The 21,165-nt window shown below is 48.1% G+C and overlaps 1 protein-coding gene across 23 annotated transcripts in view; it reads left to right on the top strand.

Moving 5' to 3' along the window:
• PCBP3 (poly(rC) binding protein 3) overlaps positions 1-11,767 on the top strand; it is a 384,627-nt gene extending 372,860 nt beyond the window's left edge. For all 23 annotated transcript variants that reach the window (XM_044000428.1, XM_044000427.1, XM_044000415.1 and 20 more), the window contains one exon: positions 11,081-11,767. In XM_044000428.1, coding sequence (XP_043856363.1) covers positions 11,081-11,126 — 46 coding nt within the window. In that variant the 3' untranslated portion in view covers positions 11,127-11,767. The remainder of the gene's footprint in view (positions 1-11,080) is intronic.
• The last annotated feature ends 9,398 nt before the right edge of the window (positions 11,768-21,165 follow it).

The following is a 21,165-nucleotide window of genomic DNA, read 5'->3' as shown; positions in this document are numbered from 1 at the left end:
TTGGGGGAGAGGTTTCAGAGGGAAGGCCTCATTGCTATGGCAAAAATAAAACAAAACCCTGAAAGTGTTCCACACTCCGGCCCACCTCCCCACACTCTGCAAGCGCGGGGCATAATGAGCTTTTGTTGGCACTGAGAGCCAAGAGGAGGCCCAGACCACCGCGAGCGGGAGCTCTGGCCAGATTTTCTCTACCTCACCCTCTCTGAGGCTCCCTGTGTTCTTATGTCACAGTCTCTCATTAATCAGGTATCGGCAGCAGGGAGGAGCCCCACGTAGGAAAGGCACCCCCAGCAGGAACGCCTCCCCTGAGGGTGACGCATTGCAGGCCTCGCCCTCTTTCCAGGGGGGGTCACTGCTGGATTCCAGAGCCTGAGAGGGGCTGGTACCGTCCACTCAACTTGACCCTGAGCCCCCCAAGTGGACACAAGTGGTCTAGGATTCAGGAAGGCAAATGGTCCCTCCAGCAGTGGCAGCCATCCATGGAATGGAAGTTCTGGGTCAACAGATGTTGGCCAAGCACTGGAGCAAGGTCCAATGCAGGAAGGAGGCACGGAGGCTGAGCCCAATAGTCCAGGTCCACCCTCCATCTGGGAGGCCCAACTGGGACCTCTGGGGTCTTTGGCCACGGGAGAAAGAGCAGCCTCTGCCTGGAAGTCATTCACTGGAGCAGACGGGGCATGCAGATGGCCACATCGCTTCCCTCTTCTTTCCTCTCTCAGAGCCTGGAGGCCAAAGACGGCCCTTCATTGACAGATGAGAAGATGGAGGCTCGGGGACATGAGGAGGCTTGCTGGTGGTCGCACCGGCAGTCTAGAGGCAGGATTTGAATCCAGGGTACCGGTGATGGCATATCGTCTCCAGGCCTTCGCCAGGGAGAAAGGAGAAAGTCAGCCCTTCGAATGCCTGAGGTCAGGGGCACTTCCTGCTGCTAACGCTTGCTGCCCACACGGCCGCAAGCCAAACACATTAACCTCTTTGAGCCTCTTTTCCTCATCTGTAAAATGGAGAGGTTGGACCAGATGCCCCCGAGGTCCCTTCTGGATCCAGAGTAAAGATCCTTTGAGGCTAAGCTTAGTGTTATTTCAGTAGGCGGCTCTCATGTGCCACAGTAGGGCAGGTAGGGGACCGAGTGGACAGAATGCTGGGCCTGGGCCTGGGCCTGAGTTCAAATCCAGCCTCAGACACCTACTGGCTGTGTGACCCTGGGCAAGTCACTTCCCCCTGCTGGCCTCAGTTTGTTCATCTGTCAAATGAGCTGGAGAAGGAGATAGCCAAACCCTCCAGTGACTCTGCCCAGAAAACCCCAAATGGGGTCATGGAGAGTGGGTCACAACTGAACAAGTAATACTCCTATAAGTCACAGCTGAGAGTCGGCCTGTGTCACACTGAATTTCATCTGACTGGCGTCTCCTGCCTCGTCCTCGCCTCTCCCTTATCCCAGGTGTCTGGCCAGCATGAGCATCTCCTGGCTGCCCACAAGCATCCCTAGCCCCTCTGTGGTCACTGTGGGATCTGTCCACTAGGTGTCACTATCTCCCTGCATTTTCATTTGCTCTGTCCTGGAGTCCAGACAAATTCCAGAGCCTTGACATAGCTGAAGTGTGAATGTGTGAGTGTCTGTGTGGGTGTGTGAGTGTGAGTGTGTGAGTGTGTGGGTGTGTGAGTGTGTGCATGCACACACACACACACCCCCTCCGGCTTTGAAACCCCCCCACTCTCATTCTTCCTCCTCCCAGTGCAAGAGAAAGGAGATGGTCCCCTTCCTCTGCACGCTTTAAAAGCGCTTTCAGAATTTCTGAAAAGACAACACCCAGCCTCCCTTGGCCCAGGGGATAAGCAGGGTATGGATTTCCAGAAAGTCACCTTCTTTGTTGTGCCCAGCTGGGTCTCCACCCTGGCAGTTGGCACCTCAGCTGTCTGCGTGGTCCAGGGCAAGGTATAGGGGGCCTCCAAGGGCTGGTCAGCAATAGAGTAGGCAGACCATAAGCTGGGGTGGGGCTGAGAGAGGGGCCAGCCTGAACTCCAGTACTAAAGGTTTTCCTAAGAATCATAAAAAGTGGGGCTGGAAGGGACCCCAAGTTCACTGTTTGTTGGAGTAATTCTAGAGTGAGCCTTAAATATGATATTATGGCTGCTTCTTTTAAACATTTGTTGAGGAAGAGAAATCAAGAATTAAGTTTGTGATGATCTGAGTGCTGAAGTTGTTGTCCAAAGACTGATAGACCCCCAAAGGTTCTTGTCCTCCACTGAGGAGAAAGCCTGATGAGAAACTGGTGGGGACTGAACTTTCAGTCAGGAAGATAGGGACTGAGCCCCAGTTCTGCCCCTCACTGGCTTTCGGACCTTGGGTGAGTCACTGCCCATCTCTGAAATTCAGGGTCCCCATCTATCGACCCTATAGAACTGATTGTTGGGAGGAAATCAGGTTTGTACATTATAAAGCAGTCAGTAAATGTCACCTTCTATTCATGTGTGTATATGGACAAGAAAGCAGATAGGAGAGGATTGTTATTATATGAAAAGTAGGACCAATTCTAAGTAGAATGAATGAAGTATTTATCAGAACTTACCATATGCCAATTACTTTGCTAAATTCTGGCGATACACATATGCCCTCAGGGGACTTATTTTCATTTTAAATCCTTTTTTTAATCCTGAACTTAGTAAGCACCAAATAAAATTGGCATTTAACATATACAGAGTTGAACAGGAAAACAGAGTTCTGCATGTGACACTGCAAATCTCTATTCTAGAGCCAGCTTTTCTTTTAAAGCACAGAGTAAATTCAACATGTAGCTTTCAGAGCTTTTCTGTTCTTCATGACTCCCTCGGTACAACCTTCAGTCTGTGACTATGCATCTTTGAGATGCTTCAAGGACCTTCCTTTCCTTCTTTTCTTTTCTTCTTTTTTGCAACACTACTCCTACCTCCTCTTCCGCTCCCCCTCAGCCCCTCACAAATTAAAGGAAGACAAGCAAAACCCTTACAACACATGTACAAAAGCAAACCAAATTCCTACCATGACTAAGTCCAAAATGTATGTCTTCTATGCATCTCTATCAGCAGGTGGGTAATCAATAGTTCTCTGGAAATGTGACTGGCCAATGTATTCGTTAGAGTTCCTAAGTGTCTCCGAGTTGTTGATCCTTTCAGTCAGCTTATACAAGTCATCTAAGGTTTCTCTGAAACTGTCCCTTTCTTTTGTTATTCCTTATGGCGCAAGCCAAACAGGGGGTGTCTGATCCCGGAGGTAGAGCGAGCCAATGGGGTTTATTGAGTGGTGAGGGAGGGGAGGTGGGGTGACATGGTCAGACCGATGCTTTGAGAGCATCACTTTGGCAGCTAAGTGGAGGGTGGGCTGGAGGGAAGAGAGGCTTGAGGCAGGGAGAGGAGCAAGCAGGTCATTGCAGGGGTTAAGGACAGAATTGTTAAGGACCCGTGTGGTGGCAGTGGGAGAGTCAGAGGCGAGGAGGAAGTTGTGGGAAATGGTGTGAAGGGGAATTGGCAGGACTTGGAAATAGATTTGATGTGAGGCTAGGAGAGAAGGAGCTGAGGATGATACTTGTGCTGGGAACCCCGGGTGATGGGGAGGGGCGTGGTGCCCTGGAAGGTCGTAGGGAAATCCAGAAGACAGAAGTATTTGGGTGGAAAGATGATACTCCTCTGGACAGGTTGAGTTTAGCATGTCTCTCGAGATGTCCCATCGGCAGTTAGAGATGCAAGACTGCACATCGTCAGAGAGGTTCAGGCTGGAGAAGTAGATCTGAGAATCATTGGCATAGAGATGGTAACTGAATCCACGAGAGATGATGGGATCATCATCACTATGAAAGAGTCTCTACTCTTCAGAAAGAAGAGAAGAAAGCCCAGGACAGAACCTTGGCGGACGCCCTTGGTTAATGGGCATGGCCTAGAAGACCCATCAACAGAGGCTGAAAAGGGGTGGTCAGACAGGTTGAAGGAGAATCAGGAGAGAAGAATGTCACAAAAATCTAGAGAAGGAAGGAGAGCAATGATCTGTGCCAAAGGCTGCAGAGAGCCCATGGAGGAGAACTGAGAAAAGGCCATTGGACTGGGCAGCTGCAAGACCCTTGGTAACATTGGACAGAGCAGCCTCACTTCAATGATGTTGCTGGAAACCAAGCAATGGGGAGTTTAGAAGAGAGTGAGAGGAGAGGGAGGTGGGGGCTTTGGGTGTAAGTGGCTTTCTCAAGGAGTTTAGCCTCAAAAGGGAGGAGAGATTGGTGATGATGGCAAGAGAGGATGTTTGAATGAAATGAGGGATTTTGTGGCTGTTGATAGCTTCTATTTCTTCCTTCGAAAATTATCTTGCCTGGCACATAGTAGGTGCTTAATATATGCTCACTGACTGACTGCCTGTCCATATACTGGCTGTCCCAAAACTTGAAGCTATGAAAGCTTATATCTTGGATCAGAGAAATTCAGTGGGAAGATTTTCCCCCTTACTTATTTCCCTTCTAATTTTAGCAGTGTTTGTTTTGCCTGTGCACAACTTTTTAAAAAATTTATCTAATAAAAATTATCCACTTTATCTTCTATGATCTTCATTCCTTGTCTGATCAGGAGCTCCCCTCCCCATAGTTATGAAAGGCATTTTCTTCTTGGTCCCTCCAATGGGCTGATGACCTTTCCCTTGATCTCTAAGTCCTCAATCCGCATGGAACTTCCATTGGTATATGGTATGAGATGTTGGTCCTCACCCAATTTCTTCCAGACTTCCAGTTTTTCCAGAAGTTTTTTTTTCAAAGAGTGATAAAAACACATGGGGGTCTTTGGGCTAATCAAATACCGTGCTCCTGGGTTCTTTGGTCTCTGTGTGTGGAGGATCTGATCTGTTCCACTAATTGGCCTCTCTAATTTTTACCAACTCCATACAGTTTTAATAATGACTACTTTGAAGTCTAGTTTAAGAGCTGGCCCTGCTGGGTGCCTTCCTGCCCATTGTGTTGGCACAATTTCCCTTGAGATTCTTGACCATTTCTCTCTCCAGATGATTCTGTTCTATTTTTTTCTGGCTCTACCAGTAACTTTGGTAGTTTTATCGTCCTGGCAAGGAAGTTCACATTCTAGCAGGGAAGACAAAACACGCAGGGGAGTAAAGACCAGGGCAGGGTGTCTTGGCCGGGCAATTCACAGGGATAGTAAGTTGGAGCCATGTCCTTCCCAGGAATGGGAGTGTAGATTCGATGACTGAGCCCAGAACTAGAGGTGGAAAGGGATGAGACACAGAGGGCTCTCCCCAAGACTAGAGTGCAGGATGGGAGGTGGATGTGGGGCAATGAATGAGGCATGCCTGCCAAGCAGATGAGAAATGTCTGTATGTGTGTGTGTGTGTGTATGTATATATATATATATATATATATATATGCATGTATGTGTGTACATGTGTATGTGTGTGTGTGATATCCAGGTACTTTCCATATCTGCACCTCTATATATACATGCCCTGTGTAAATTTGTTCTTTTCATAATACCTGTTTTGTTATTGCTGTTTCTTGTTCAGTCCTTTTTCAGTCCTGTCTGACTATCTGTGACTCCATTTGGGGTTTTCCTGGCAGAGATGCTGGAGTCGTTGGCCATTTCCTTCTCCAGCTCATTTGACAGATGAGGAAATGGAGGCAGGAAGGGTTAAGTGACTTGTCCAGGGTCTCACAGCTAGTAAGTGTCCGAGACCAGATTTTACCTTGGAAAGATGAGTCCTCCTGACTCCAGGCCTGGCACTCTACCCACTGCAACATCACCTAGCTGTCCCACATTGTTCTTATCCCATAATAGAACTTTCATTTGCAGGGTTTAGGTTAGCTAAAAAGTAGAACTTCCAGATAAGGATAGCTGCTAAACCCTGAGATTGATTTATGAGTGATTATGTTCACAGCTCATTCCAGGGGATTCAAAATCAGGGCCAGTCCTTTGTCCAAGGTGGTGTAAAGCAGAATGCTTACTGGACGAGATGACTCAATGGCATCAGAGTCAGGAGACCCTGAATTCAAATTCTGGTTCTGCCCCTCATCAGCCGTGTGACCTTGGATAAGTTTCTTCCCTTTCCCTAAGCTGACTTATTGGGTCATAGATTTAGTGGTGAAAAGGTCATTGGAGGTCATCTATCTCATTCCCTTGTTTGTGTATGACAGTGATAATACTAAGGCCAGAAAGGGGAAGTCACCTGCCTGATGTCATGTAAGCAGGAAACAGATCTTGTATTACAATGCAGGTGTTTTGTTCTCTCCAGTCCATAATCTGCTGCAACTAACTGATCGATTCATTGAAAAAAAAAAGTTTTGATGGAATTGGGCACTTGTTGGCCTAAGAAAGAGGCAAGGGAGGGGGCAGCTAGGTGGTGCAGTGGATAAAGCACCGGCCCTGGATTCAGGAGGACCTGAGTTCAAATCCAGCATCAGACACTTGACATTTACTAGCTGTGTGACCCTGGGCAAGTCACTTAACCCTCATTGCCCCGCAAAAAAAAAAAGAAAGAAAGAAAAAGAAAAGAAAGAGGCAACAGGAGCTTGATAAAACATCCCAGATGACCAGAGATTCAGTAGGGATCACATGCTGCCAATGACCTGAGTATGGGGTCCCAGTTAGATGGGCCCACCTTCTTATTGAAGCACCATCCAAGCTGGTATTCAAGGAGACTCCGCTTCAGTCTCCAGGGAATCGGCTCCATCTGCCAATCTCTCAGCTATCAGGGGCATCACAAGCACCTCCTCTTCTGAACAAGCAGGACTTCTCAGGATGCTGAGTTGTTGTAAGGCTTATCTTGTGAATCACTTGGTAACGTGAGATAAATGCTTCTATACACATGATTGGAGACCTGCCTACAAATGCACCCCATACATGGAAATAAGTATATGAGGTTGTAAATGGAGGACATTTCCCATAAACCTGCTCGCCCGGTACTAACCAGCCCCTGGCTGCTGGAATTGCCCTAGTTTCACAATACTTCATGGGAGCTATGGTTCTCTTTTCATGGGAAAGGGGTCGTGGACATGGGCCCTTGAAGAACTGAGAATTAAAGAGTCACAGATTTTAGAGCCAGAAGCTCTCAATTTAACGTTAAGAAACTAAAGCCCAGAGAGGGAACCGAGTTGCCCTAGGTCACACAGCTGATTGGGGGTGGAGCCAGGACAAGAAACCTCACACCCCCAATTCCCAGTTGTTCTGGGGAAAAGCTGCTGGGCTTGGAAAGGTTTGCATTTGAGTGAAATGAGAGCTTCTGGAGAAGTGAAGATTCCCAGCAAATGTGCAAGAGAAACTAACTCCCACTGAGGAATTAAACTCTTTCCTCAAAAACTCCCTGAGTCAAGCCTGGGACTGGAACATCAAATTTCAATTGTATTTTGACTCGGAGCCCAGAAGGGAACAGCATATGGGAACCAATAAAACACCAACAATAAATAATGGAGTTCATTTTCCCACCAGAAATTGTTTTATGAGTATTATTATTATGCTGGCCACGTGTCCCACCTAGGTCTGGGGGAAAGATGCAGCTCCGAACCAGAAAAATAGATAAAGGCTGACCCGTCCTTTACAGAGTATTCACTAATTGTCTACTATTCATCGATTAAGCCCCCTGCTTGGTGTCAGGCAATGGGCTAAGCACAGGGGATACAGAAGGAAAAGGGAAAGACGCCTGCCCCCAAGATGCTTACATGGCATCAGAAGAATCAAGATGCTTGAAGAAAAAAAGAAGAAAAAGTATTAAAAAGATGCTTGGCTATAAGAAACACACTCGGCCAACAAGCATTTATTCAGTACCTGCAGGCATCAAGCACCGGTGTTACAAAGACAAAGGTGAAATCAACCCATCCCTCAAGGAGCTTACACTCCTTTGGTCCTCTCACAGTCATTGTCAGCAAGGGGTAACGTTACCCTCAGAATCAGAGCAGACCCTTCTCAATATCCTTCCAGCTTCATTCCTTTGATCCCAACCATACTTGTGCCCTCTCATGTCTATCACCACCACCATCTTTTGGGGGCTGAACCTGCTCTTTCACTGGTACAGAGGATTCCTTCCTACCACCAATACAGATTGCACCTCCTTTGTAACTTCTTGCCTGCCTGGGCATTGAGATGTTAAATGGCACAGCCAGTGTTTGTCAGAGGTTGGGACTTGAACCCAAGACTTCCTGACTCTCAGACTGGTTTAGCTAATATTATTATATTCATCTCATTCTCAACTTTTTCAATAGAATTTGTATAGGAAAAAGTTCTGCCACATGTCACTCTTTCATATTGAAAACCGTGTGTATTATTGCACAGATGGATAAATCAACTCTTTCCTTAGAATTGAATAAAGGCATTAGGGTATAAAATCATCCTCCTTGGGCTCACTGACAGTCTCTTTGGAATAAGTCCAGCGGGAAACACAGATGTGATGTACTTCAATGCTATGCACCTCTTGCTCACATAGCCTCTATTATTCCCACTAGATCTCTATATTTCAAAAGTGTTTCTTTCCATGTAGCTTGGAGATTGAGTATTTAGGATAGCAACAACTATTTAAAACATCTTTTAAAATGTTTATGCATCCATGTTATGTCTGGGCATGGGCAACAGTTTTCTGTATAGCGTCCAGTTCCAGGAGCGTTTCTTGGGTTCTCCAGGAAATTTGGGGGTTGTATGGAAATTTGTCATCCATTTGTTTGTGAAAGATGGCAAATCCAACCAGCCATGTCTTATTAGATATTCAATAGAGGCTAAGGTTTTCCAGCCTGCACTGTCTCTAATTCCTTTGCATAATCTGTGTTAATCAATAAATCTGAGTTCCTCAAGGATAACCCTTCTCTAATTTCTGGTGGCAAATGGTGATGAATCACCCCCTAAACTCTCCGTTTCTAGAAACGAATACTCATCACTCAGCCATTTGTTAGCTGCTTCAAGGTGACGTCATCCATGCAGGGGCTTTGGACTCTACTCTTGGAAAGTCTCTACTTTATAGGTGCCGTCTGGATATGTTACATTCAGTAAATGTAATGAACTATGAGGTGCTTCTTTGTCAGCCATAATTATTGCTCTATGCCGTGTCATATGTTTGTTCTAGAAGCATTTATATCCGTTTCCAAATGGCTTCCAACATGCTGTAAGAGATCTCTCATTTCCTTTTCTACATTTAGTCAACGAAGTATTCATTTTTCTATAGCTGCCATAGGGTATTGGGCAGTAGGTTTTGTTAATATTGAAGAGAATTTTAAAACTATAATTTCCTAATCTTTTATGGTGATGAGGTTACACTGTCACATACATTATTTCCTAACCCTGTGTGATACAAGAATGGTTCTCCTTCTTTTATAATGAATTTGTTCTCATATTGAAAGTCTGAGTAAGCTGTTGTCAATCTCCTTTGTTTATGGGGTTCTCTGAGGACAGAGGAGAAAGAATGTGTTGTAGCATGTGCCTGACCTAGTTGGAGTGCTGTGTTCAGTTATGGGAACCATATTTTAAGAGAGACAGTGTTGATTAGGGACATAACTAGTTTGGTGAATGGTCATGAAACTAGGTGTTTTAAGAAATGACTGAAAAAAATGGTGATATTTAACCTGGATATCTGAGTGAGAGTTAAGGATGGAGGGGTAAGGTGTGGAGCTGTCTTAAAACAGCAGAAGGGCTTTCATGTGGAATAGAAGGAAGGCTTTTTCTGGAAAGATCTGGGACCAGAACTAGGGTCACGTAGTGTGGAAGCTACGGAAAGGAAGATTTCAAATCACTTTCAGGACATAATTATGAACAATTAGCTGTCCAGAAATGAACAGGCTTGATTATTACAAGACAATGCACCTCCCACCATGGGAAATAAGTGGATGTAAGCTGCCAGAGGTGTTGCAGGGGACTTCTGCACTGGGGGAAGCCAAACTGACTTCTAAAGGCCCCTGCAAGTCTAACATCGTATGGGACATTTTAGCCACTTTGATTTCTCTCTTTTGAGTTCTGTCACCCTGAGAAAGCCTCACCTTCTAAGGGCATTCTAAGAGGAAAGAACTCATGCTTGGATGCATGTGTATTATGTAGACATGCATGACGTGTGCATGGATTATGGAAGTATGTTTTCTCTCCCCTCACGTCCCATCCTATCCCCCTCATCTCAACTAGATAAACAATGTCCCACAAGGCATTTCTTCTCCCAAACCGAGGAGATGTTCAAAAGCCAACTCAAGCTTTCCCAGCCTAGTAAAAACAGAAGGTCAGAGGAGTCGGGTTGACTTTTAGGAGGCCATGATAAGAACTGGTTCCCTAGTTTGATTTAAATCATTTGGTCTGGTATTTTAAACCAGATTTGGATCTTTACTTTCTTCCCTCTTTTCTAACATTGGAACACTGTTGGCCTCAGATTTGGGAACGTGCCCTTCAATTCCTTCCTTATCCTTCAGTCTCCTGAGTAGACAAGGAGAGTACGCTGAGGCCACCAAAAGAATGTCCACACTTTGTCCAGTCCCAACTTAATGGTCCAGGGGGTAGAAGAGGAAGAACAAAAGACATTCTTGCTATCGAGGGCCTTCCATTGTATGAGAAAAGTGAGGGAATGGTGATGTCTGCCACGGCTTCATCATCCGTGGGCATTGCTCTGCCTTCTGATTCCGTTCTGTGATGAGCTCGTGTGCAGTGGAAGTGCATTCCCAAGTCACAGAGTCCAAGTTTGAATCTTGGCTCTGTCACTTCTGTGGGATCTTGGGCAAATCACTTAACTTCTCTGGGTCCCACTTCCTTATCCATAACATGAGAGGGCTGGACTAGACGTGGACCGGGTGGTGCCTCTTAGCTCTGTAGCTATGATTCTGTGAACTTGAGCATGCTCATATTCAGTGAATCCCAATGGACTCTGGAGAGCTGGGCATGCCCCTTAACTTCCAGGAAGCCCAAGGCGTACTACCACCAGTGCTCCTTGCCACCTCACTTTATCCACTTCTAACACAGATCTGCTATGCATGGTGGATTCAAAGCCATTTGGAGCAGCTCCAGCGTCCGCTCCTGGAGACCAAGCACTTGGGGGCCAGTGAGGGCATGGAAGCCAGGTAAACACAGCTCTCCTTACCAGGGGCTGGTTCTCCCTTCTTTCTTTCAGTTCTGTGGCTCCAGAGCCCTATGTGAGAAGTACGTTCACGGCATGACAGGAGTGGTCCGGCAGGCCAATGTCACCGGCTCACTGAACATGAATTATTTCTGAAGCAAAGGAAGATAGTCCCTGGGAAGGAGGCAACCTGAACTCTGGGAGGGACCTGGCTGTGAAGACTCCCTGGTGGAGATAGAGAGCGACCCTTGGGAAACGTTCTACCATGCAGTTAAAGAAGGGGAGACCCCAGGACCCAGAGTGGGGAGAGGTGTGTGGTCCCTTGGCCCCATCTGACCTTGCTCCTGGGGTCTCCATAGTGATCTATGTCATGGTTCTGGGCACTGTTGGTTTCCTTCTTAGCAGTCATGAAGTAATGCCAGGTTCTGGTTTTTTCTTCTTCTTCTCATTATTTTGAATTTCAGCCCTGCCCCTGGGTTTCCTTGTTTTGCCTGCCAATAGAACCAAGGCACCTGCTCCTCCCCCTCCTCTCCATAGAATCAGAGAGCCCCTGGTGACCCCACGTGGTTCTGTGTGAGTCAATGTGATGTTGCCTCCCCGTGCCGTGATCTGCATTGTGTTACTCCAGCTGGGGCTTGCTCTTCTGTGGTGTATTTTACTAAATGCCTGCATTAACTTAATTGTGGAAATGCATTAAAAAGTTAGCTATTCAAGTTCACAACGTGCAAAATAAAGAAAATAGCAAAGATCAGCAGAGTCTTTGTCTTCAATACTGCCTCCAATTCTTGGGTTTACCTTTACTTTCAAAATGAAGCCCTCATCATTAACTTGTCAAATGAGTGAGATGTACAACAAAGTCACAAAATCATCAGAATTCCTCTACAAAGCTAAAAAAAAGAAATTGTCATGAAATTATGCTTAAAATAAGTACAAAGTTAATCAAATAGCTGGAAGTTAATCTCCTAAAATACATGTAAACTTCACAAAAATGCAGTTTCAAAGCACCATTTAAGCACCAATTACCATGATAGGAAGTAATTATAGGGATAAGCACTGTTTGTGGTTAGGTTATGCCAATATAGGACAAATGAAAATTCCACCAAAATCAACTTAGAGAACTTTGTTCTATATCAGTCAAATTTCACAGAACCATACAAAATTATGGCAAAATTTATTTGGAAGAAAAAGTTCAGAATCATAAGGGAAAATACTGAGAAAGAATATAAATGAAGAGGTAAGAGGATTACCACAACTCAAACTACATTATAAAGTAATAGTTATCCAAACTATGTTTAACTTGTTTTAAAAAATAGATCAATGGAATAGATTACACAAGCAGAAAGTAAAGCGACTAAAAATAATCCATCCTGCATTCAGTTACTAAAGTGATTTTCCTTAAGGTCCAATCATCTCTCTCTCTCTCTCTCTCTCTCTCTCTCTCTCTCTCTCTCTCTCTCTCTCTCTCTCTCACACACACACACACACACACACACACACACACACACACACACTCAGTAAACCTCAGTAGCTCCCTATTGCCTCCAGGATCAAATAAAAAATACTCTGCTTGACATTCAAAGCCCTTCATCACCTGTCCCCTCTTCCTTTCCAATCTCTGTACACCTTGCTCTTCAACACATATTCCTCAATCCAGTGAGCCTGGCCTCTTGGCTACTTCTCTCTATATTACCTTTGAAAGGCACTCACCATCCTGTCTAACTTGGCAATCAATCCAATCTCTTTAAAGTGACCTCAGCTAATTTCTGGAAAACTCATATTCATTTTAGCGAATTCCTGGAACCAAATTAAAGCCTTCCCAGATCACATGACACTAAAATGGTCTTCAAGGCCCCAGGGCCAACGTTCTATCCTAATGAGAAACAGGAGGAGGGCTTTGGTCAAGGAGAGAACATTCACAAAAAGGTGAAATTCCAAGAATTTGTGCTGAATTTGATGAGAGGGCAGCGGAGGAGTGATCTATGCACAGCGGACAGAGCCACAGGACAGTCAGGGTAGGTGATGTCCAATTCCTCTGAAATCTTCCTTGTTGGTTCTTAGTTGGGCTCAGCAACTTCCATTGTTCTACTAGAGAGAAGCTGACTCCTTTTTTCTAGAGTGGTGAATTCTGGCAGACTCATCGACTTTCAGAGTCAGGAGGGACCCTGAGACCTTCTCATCCAACTCACACCCCAAAGGAAAGCCCACTAATGACAGCCCCAAGTGGTTGTCCAGCTGCTGGAGACAGACCCCCATAGTAGGTCAACCCACTGCCCTCTGAGGCAGCCCGTTTCCTGTTGGGACCCAGTCATTGTTAGTAATTCCATTTAGATCGGATCATCTAAATTTGCTTCAGCGTCCCTAGTTCTGCCCTCTGGGGCCATTCGGAACAAGTCTTGCACACGACAGTCTTTCAAAGTATCAGAAGTCTGCCCCATCCTTAAGCTAGTTCTCAGAGGGAAGGGACTTCAGGCCCTTCCCCATTCAGATTTCTATCCTCTGGACACTCCAGCTCATCAGTGCTGTAGAGCATCCAGAGGTGAAGCTGATGCTCCAGATGTGGCCTGACCAGGGCAAGGCTGGCAAAACTTCCCTCTGAGATTCCCTGCAGTCTACACCATCTATACCTCCTACGGACATTGTGAAGGTCCCAGTAAAGTGTATTCATGAAGATCCCATGATCTGCCACTTTAGTAAAAATATCTTTAATGCCAGCTATTTAAAAATAAATTAGAGCAAATTAATCTATCGTAATGAGGCCCCATCATGTTTGAAGCTTCACAAACTAAGTCCCATTTCCCTTCAGGAGAACAAATTTTCATGTGACTTTGCTTTATCATGGAGCTTTTTAAAAAGCAATTTGATATTTAATTCAAATTTCCAGTTAAATAAGGCAGAGGTCTTTTGCCAAACATTATGATCCAAGCATAGAGACATATAGTGTCTCTTGCCTATCGCTTGGGTGCTCACTCACAGGGCGTTCTAAATAATGAGGCGGTGACCTCACAGCCATGCTTACATCCTTGAACAGGCAGACCAGTAGAAACTCCTTCTGCCCTTCTGTCTGCTGCATCATCACAGAGACCCTTCCAGGGAGCAGATGGTAATTCAGAGCTTATACCTTATGGGCCCTCTCCCTCCCACTAACTTTGCCAGCAGGAAATTAGGCCTTTTGTCAGAGGTCTCATCGTCCCTACAGAGGTCATGTCCACATGATAAAAATCTCTTGATTCTCTTCACTCGCTCCACGGTGACAGTTCTGTCCCTGTGAACAACCAGCAGCCAAACTAGATTGACTTCCAGGACCACGCAATCAATTGGGAAGAAATTAGTCATTGAGGCAGTTGGGAAAAGACCCAAGAGAAAGAATTGATTCAGTGGCCACGTATGGAATTCACGTCTCTAGTGGTTTACGTGGTGTGGCCACCATCCAGGGCTGTAACTTCGGGATCTAGAGAAAATATGAGCCTTGAGCCATCCCTTCTTGCTGAGAATCCAATTCTATGGTAAAGTAAGAGGAAAAAATGGGTTTGACCCAAGTTTGGGGAACAACTCATGGGTCTAGCATTTGGACCCAAACTCAGTTACTTGGAAGATGTCTAAGGAAAACACGCTCATCAGCTTTCTTGGACACTGGCTAGCCTTTACTGAGGACTCCATCAATAAATCTGAGAAGTGACTGATTTTCAGATTATTCGACTTCCCTGGAAAAGTGGAGGAGAGCACATGGGACAAGGTGGTTGGCTTGCTGAGCTATCCAGGATTCCATCTCCTTGAGCCATTTGGCTCAGGCTAAGCACCTCCACTGCCCTGCACAGAATGAACCCCACTTCCCGGGGGCCCTGACCAAGGTCACACCATTCACAGGGCAAGAGAACAGAATGGTAGCATTCATGGTGGACCTCTTTGATAGGAAACTGAGCCTATGAGAATTTAGGTGACTTTGTCAAGGTCAGCATAGGGAGCAGCATCTATCTGCAACTGAACTTGAAACAGGGCCTCTTGCCTCCAAGGCCAGCACCATCCTGCACTCTGCCATGCTGGCCCAGAGCGGGAAGCTTTCAGTGAGTCTGAAGCCAGACTTTGAGGTAGGGCCAGCCCCTATGAGGCTTCCTGTGAGGGGACAGATGGCGATGGCTGGATCCCTCACTTCTGGACAAACCTGGGCCTGGAATTGAGAGTCACGGGAACTCTGCTGGAGAAATGAATGGCCTGAAGCCTGATTGAGTGGAGAGGGCAGGGATCAACAAAGGGGACAGACCTAGAGGTTTCCTTCATTCCTGGCTTTGGACTTAGAGGACATGGATCCAAATCCTGCCTGTGTCACTTACTCCCTGTGTGTCCTTGGTGAAATCATCAAACCCCTCTGAACCCCAGTTCCCTCATTTGTAAAATCACAGGATTAGGCTGACTGTCCTCTGAGGTCCCTATGACCCTCTGGTGAAACTGAGTCTGGCGGGCACACTGCTGTCTCTGTTGTATGAGTAACACAACTGTCTAGTTGGTACACAAGTGCCAGAAAAGGAGCACAAAGCAAAGAAGGTGAGTGCCCCAAGAGGGCTGACAGGGGTGGCAGTCCTTTAGAACAGAACACTTAGGGCCCCCATTTAAAAGGACTCCCGGGATTCTCCTGGCATGCTAACAAGGGGAGTCAATTTCTTCTTCTCTGCAAGAGGTCAATGTCATTCAGGAGTCCATACCCGATACCCAAGCTGATTTTGCTTTTCTTCCAGTCCTGTGGGACACAGTGAGAAGGACACTCCCTTGGCTTTCTAGGAAAGGCCAACATCTGGATTCACACTCACACCACCCCCTTATAGCTCACTCTGGGAAGGGGTGATGGAGTCCACCCTCTTCCTATTAAACTTACAGCTCAGACTTCCGATTTCTCCTTGGCACTGCAATCTGCCCAGTGGATTCTTTCACCCTTGATCAGAGCCTTGAGAGCTCACCCTGGTATGGGAGGTGCCACCCATGGGATGATGCCCTTTCTGCCCCATGGAGTCACTGCCACAAGCATCTCCCGATCCTACCTCCTGTCCCCTCTGAAGTTCATTCTCACAGTCACAGAGAAGTTTCCCCTTTGCCCCCCCCATCCTAAGGTAAGGAGGGGCTCTGGACAGTGGGGCTTGGCCGAGTTTCTACATTAAAACTAGTTTTTACTCAAGTAAATCTCCTGATCAGCAGGAGACAGATCCTGGGGCTCCTACGGGGTTAATGCTGAACCTTGGCCCTGCTCCTTCCCAAAACCCATGACTTGTCTGTTGGAAAAAGGGCCTCAGATGCCTGGATCCCTGTCAGGATCAGAGAAGCAACAAACCCTGCCCAGAAGTCTGCCAAGATGCCAAAAGGGGGGAAAGAGAAAAAGGGATGAAAGGGATTAAAAGAAGAGAGGAAGTGAGAGAGGAGAGGGAAAGTGAGAATAACAGGCATCCAGAAACACAAAGGGAGGAGAGGAGAGAAATGGAGGAAGGAAGGAAGGAAGGAAGGAAGGAAGGAAGGAAGGAAGGAAGGAAGGAAGGAAGGAAGGAAGGAAGGAAGGAAGGAAGGAAGGAAGGAAGGAAGGAAGGAAGGAAGGAAAGAGAAAAAAAGGGGAGGCCAAGAGGTCACTCTGCAGGAGCCAGATGTATTGGTCATAAAAACAGTAGAAACTATGCAGTACAAATGCAAACATTTAGTCCCTACTGAATACCTAGAAAGGCACAATCAGGTGTCCAGAATGAAAGGGAAAGCTCCAGTGCCAAATGCCAGCTCTGCCCATACACACCCCAAGGAATCCTTAGGAATTTAGCCAAGATTGCCCTAAAACTGGACCAGGATCACAGACAAAACAGCTGCCCATGACATCTATCCATAAAGACTGAGCAATGTTTCCAATAAAGCCTCCTCAACGGGAGCTATATGGAATCCAGAGAACTCTGGTGTGGTGGGAGAGGGAGAGAGACCGCAGAGAGAGCAGAAGCTCAGGGGCTGCAAACTTTGAATGGCGAAGGGAGACACCCCCCCCCCCCGCCCCGGAGCTACATAGTCTGGAGAGATCGAAAACCAAATGTTTCTTGACTTCTGCCTCTCCCACCGCAGAGATGTGGCTGATGGTAGAGCTGATGTCCCAGATGGACCCCCAGCCAAAGAGCCCTTGCAGTCTTATGCGTTGTGTCCTTAACCCTTCAGAGATTTCCATTTCATTCTTTGCTTGAGGAAGATAAAAAAGGGGTGAGGGAACCTAGAGGCAGAGACCCAGGCATGAGGGGAGAGCTGAGGGGAGACCATCCACACTGGCCATCTGTCTGCTGCTGGAGTTCAGCCGAAGAGCCCCCAAGGGTTGGCTTCCTTTGGGAGATTGGAACCCCAGAGCCAAGCACGTGGTAGGTGCTTGTTCTAGATGACTTTTGGACTGATGGAGACTGAGCCTCTGCCCCAAAACGTTGACTCGATTCCAAAGCCCAGGCTGGCTTCACAGAAGTCTGTAAACAACAAAGAACACGACTCTCAAGTGGCCCCTCGGCCAGCCCCACACTTGGGAGCTTCGCTGGAAGGAGGAAGAGGAGAGGCTGTGATCAGTCACTACAGTGGCCCATTGCCGGGGGTTGGGATGGGTTTGGAGGAGGCCAGGATGACGGGAGCCAGGCCCTCCCAGTGTGGGGACAGCCCAGCGTGGGGGCGACCCAGCTCAGAGGCAGCGATCAGCAAAGGGCAGGTGGGAGGGCGCCAGCTCCACCCCAGGACCCCAGGACCCGTAGCCAGAAAAAAAAAAGAAGAAATGAACGTTCTTTCTTCTAACTATTGTCTCTGCTCCAGCACTCGCCCCCCCCCTCCCCTGCCCAGCCTTGGAAAACCTGCGAAGCAGACTCCTGAGGAAAGCCGCCAGCTCCCCCATCAGACGCGTGGAAACCCACGCCTTCTTCTCGGCAGCCACCCCTGAGCATCGGGCGAGGCCCAAAGGGTGACTCCCCCAGGACCACGGAGCCACTTTCCTCCTTCTGCCCTCTGCGGCCTCTAGACTGTCCCAAAGCGCAGACGAAGTGCCCGGACATCCCGCCCACTCTGCTTGCATCCCTGGGTCTCCGGGAGGCAGCCTCGATCCAAAGGCATCCTTGCCCCCTGCGGTCTGCCCACCTGGGCCTCTGTGATGTCGGGCAATGCGCCTTCCATCCTGCGAGGTTAGATGTAACACACAGGAAGCATCAGTGACCAGTTTGTGTCTTCTCCGAAGCTCCCAGAAACAGACAAGCCGCGTTGTCCCAGGGACCCCACGAGCTAGATCTAGAGTCTGGGAAGCCCTTGCTTTGGATCCTGCTTCCAGCACTCGGACCAGGCACTGAAGCTTGTGGGTCCTCACTGTCCTCATCTGTAAAGTGGGGATAATAATGCTGACAACACTACCTCACCGGGGCTTGTAGGAAAAGATCTTTGGCTCTTCAGCTGCTCTGTAATTGTGGGTGACGTGGCTGGTCACTGAAGGTCAGGGACAGGACTTGAATTCGGCTCCCCTGACACCAGGTCTCCTCCTACTCCAAGACCAGCACTCTATACACTAGGGGGCCCCCACCCCATCCCCCAAAAGCCTCTAGAACAAGACAAAGACACCTAAAATATGTTAGTGGACTGCCCAGTGTATCTTTGCCTGGGCTAAGAAATCAGTGAGAGGCTACCGTTCTCAGAGCCGCAGAATCCCAGAAGGTCTGAGGTCAGGGTTCAGCTCCCCCAGAGTCTACCCAGCTGACCTGTGCCTCAGTAGGAGGCCCCTTGTCCCCAGGAGGACTCTGCAGGGTCTCTGATTTGGTCTATGTAGACACCCCCTCCAAGGGCCCCCTGCAGCTTCAGTCAGCCCATCATCCAGGTGACCCCAGGAGTTTCTGAAGCCCAAAGATTGCCCTCCCAGGCCAAATTGACCTTGGCTGTGGGAGGGGCGGGAATGGGAGCAGATTCTGGGTAGAACAGAAATAGATCTTTGCTTCCTCCTCCCCCACAATCCCCTGGGATTGTTAGGCTTCCCCTTCTCTTCTCCGGACCCAGGGGCAACACAGGCCCCCTAAATGCCAACAAGCTATACTTCAGTCAGAACCACTGGGGCCTTAATGGTTAGGTATATGGAGCTCCCATGTGGTCTGGTAGACAACTCAGGGACTATGGAGACTGAGAAGCCAGAAGAGCCCCCAGAGCCCAGTCCCCTTAGAGCGTGGATGAGAAAGCTGAGGGGAGAAGAAGGGGAGGTGCTTGCTCAAGGTCACAGAGCCAGGCTTCCAAAACTGGGACCTTCGACCTCCAATCCAGCTCATTCCCCTGCACCCCACTGTGTCCCAGAGTCCTCTCTGGCCACTGGACCCCAGCTCTCCCAAACGCTAAGGCCAGAGCCAGAGGCCCAGGATTTGGCTGTCACTGCTTACAATGATAAGAGCTGCCAGCCTGGCATGGGCTCAAATCCTGAAATGGACACAGGGGCTGAGCTGGAGGCTCCATCCCCTTCAGACACCGGGTGCTTTGCAGGAGGCCCAGATGGGAGAGTCCAGCAGCCAGCCTGGGGGCTGGAGAAAGGCATAGAGTAATGCCATGCCCCTCACTTAGGAAGAAAACCATGCCCAGCCCCTGCATGTGCTGGGCCAGGGGTGGTGTCTGCCAGCATGGTGCAGCCTCATTCTGTTCCTAACAGCCAGTGGGGAGGACTGCTCCCTCTCTCTGGCTCTCTCTGGCTCTCTGGCTCTGTCTTTCTCTCTCTGTGTGTCTCTGTCTCTGTCTCTGTGTGTGTGTGTCTCTGTCTCTCTTTGTCTCTATCTCTCTATCTCTCTCTCTTCCTCCTCATCTCTCTGTGTCTGCCTCTGTCTCTCTCTCTGTCTCTGTCTCTCTCTTCTTCCTTGTCTCTCTGCCTGTGTCTGCCTCTGTCTCTCTTCTCTTTTCCCTCTTCCATTTGCCTGCATGTCACCTGGGGCCATAGGCCACTGCCTGTTTTCCTTCCATGGTACCCTTCCCTTTTAGCGTCCTTCAAATGTTGACTCTGGGGCACCAAGGCACAAACAAACTTTGTGGGACTGTTTGTTATTTTCTGTTTGCCTGTGGTAAAAGGGTTGGACCCAAGAGACAAGGAATTGGCCCAAAATGGGAATGGGAGCAGGGGACAAAAAGGCCAGTGAGCAGCATGGGCTGCTGGGAGCTGGCCACAGGTGGGAGGGAGGGCAGGGCAGGTAAAGGAGGCTGGGTGTGACAAGTAAAACTATATGTGTGGTCCCAAGTTTGGGGAAAATTAGCTGGGGTTTCTAATATATTTGTTACTAATCAGTTAGAAGCTTCAGCACCAATTTGGGGCATTAAGCATTTATTAAAGTATATTAAATATTAGTAAAGAGAGAACCCTTGGCTCAGAAAGTTAAGAAAAGGCCAATTTAACCTAGAGGAGAGGATAGAGCTCAGCCTGGCCTGCTTCTTTCTCCAAGTCCTCCACCACAAGCCTGTTCAAGAGAAAAACTGAGAGTGGAAGATTCCTCGGAGTCCAGAGCAGAGGCGAGCCTTCAAGCTGATTGGCTAGCATCACCCAAATCCACTGGTTCACTGGACTTGAGGGTAATGCGGTGTTGAGGTCAGAGTTCACACCCTCTGAAAACACACCCTCTTGAGGGCCAGGCAGGTGTTGTTTTAATTGAATTAACTTTAAGTGAGTTAACCCTCTAAATCAGTCAGTCCGGTCTATCCCCTCAAGCCGGGGCCCTTGGGCCCCGGGGATCTGCAGTCAGTCTTCTCACAGGGACGCTGCTGCTTGTGAGTGGTCCTAGGCTGATCCATCTGCAGTCAGGTGGTACCTTGGGCTCCAAGGTCACAGACCAACATTTCTGAGACGCTCTGCCACCACAGGCCAGAGAAAGCAATGGCACCAGGCAGGCGCTTCACCCCTTGCCCAGTTCCTGTGTCCTGTCCAGCCCTGCTTACGGAGCCTCAGGGCCCAGGCTCTGCAGAATGGCTAGACAGGACTTGGTGCGGGTGCAGTGTTCTTAATGCTCTGATGCGGCCACCCTGTGTCTACACCAAGCCTGCAGAGCGGGGCAGGGCCAGGGCCTCTGGGGAAGGAGCCAAGCTGCCACTTCGGCTGTTGCTGAGCGGGTGCCTGGGAAACAGCAGCTGGGACAGAGCATCTCCAAGGTCCTTGACACTCT

This window comes from Dromiciops gliroides, chromosome 4, assembly GCF_019393635.1.
Source record: "Dromiciops gliroides isolate mDroGli1 chromosome 4, mDroGli1.pri, whole genome shotgun sequence".
Classification (NCBI taxonomy): Eukaryota; Metazoa; Chordata; class Mammalia; order Microbiotheria; family Microbiotheriidae; genus Dromiciops; species Dromiciops gliroides.
This window is presented reverse-complemented; position numbering and strand designations above follow the sequence as displayed.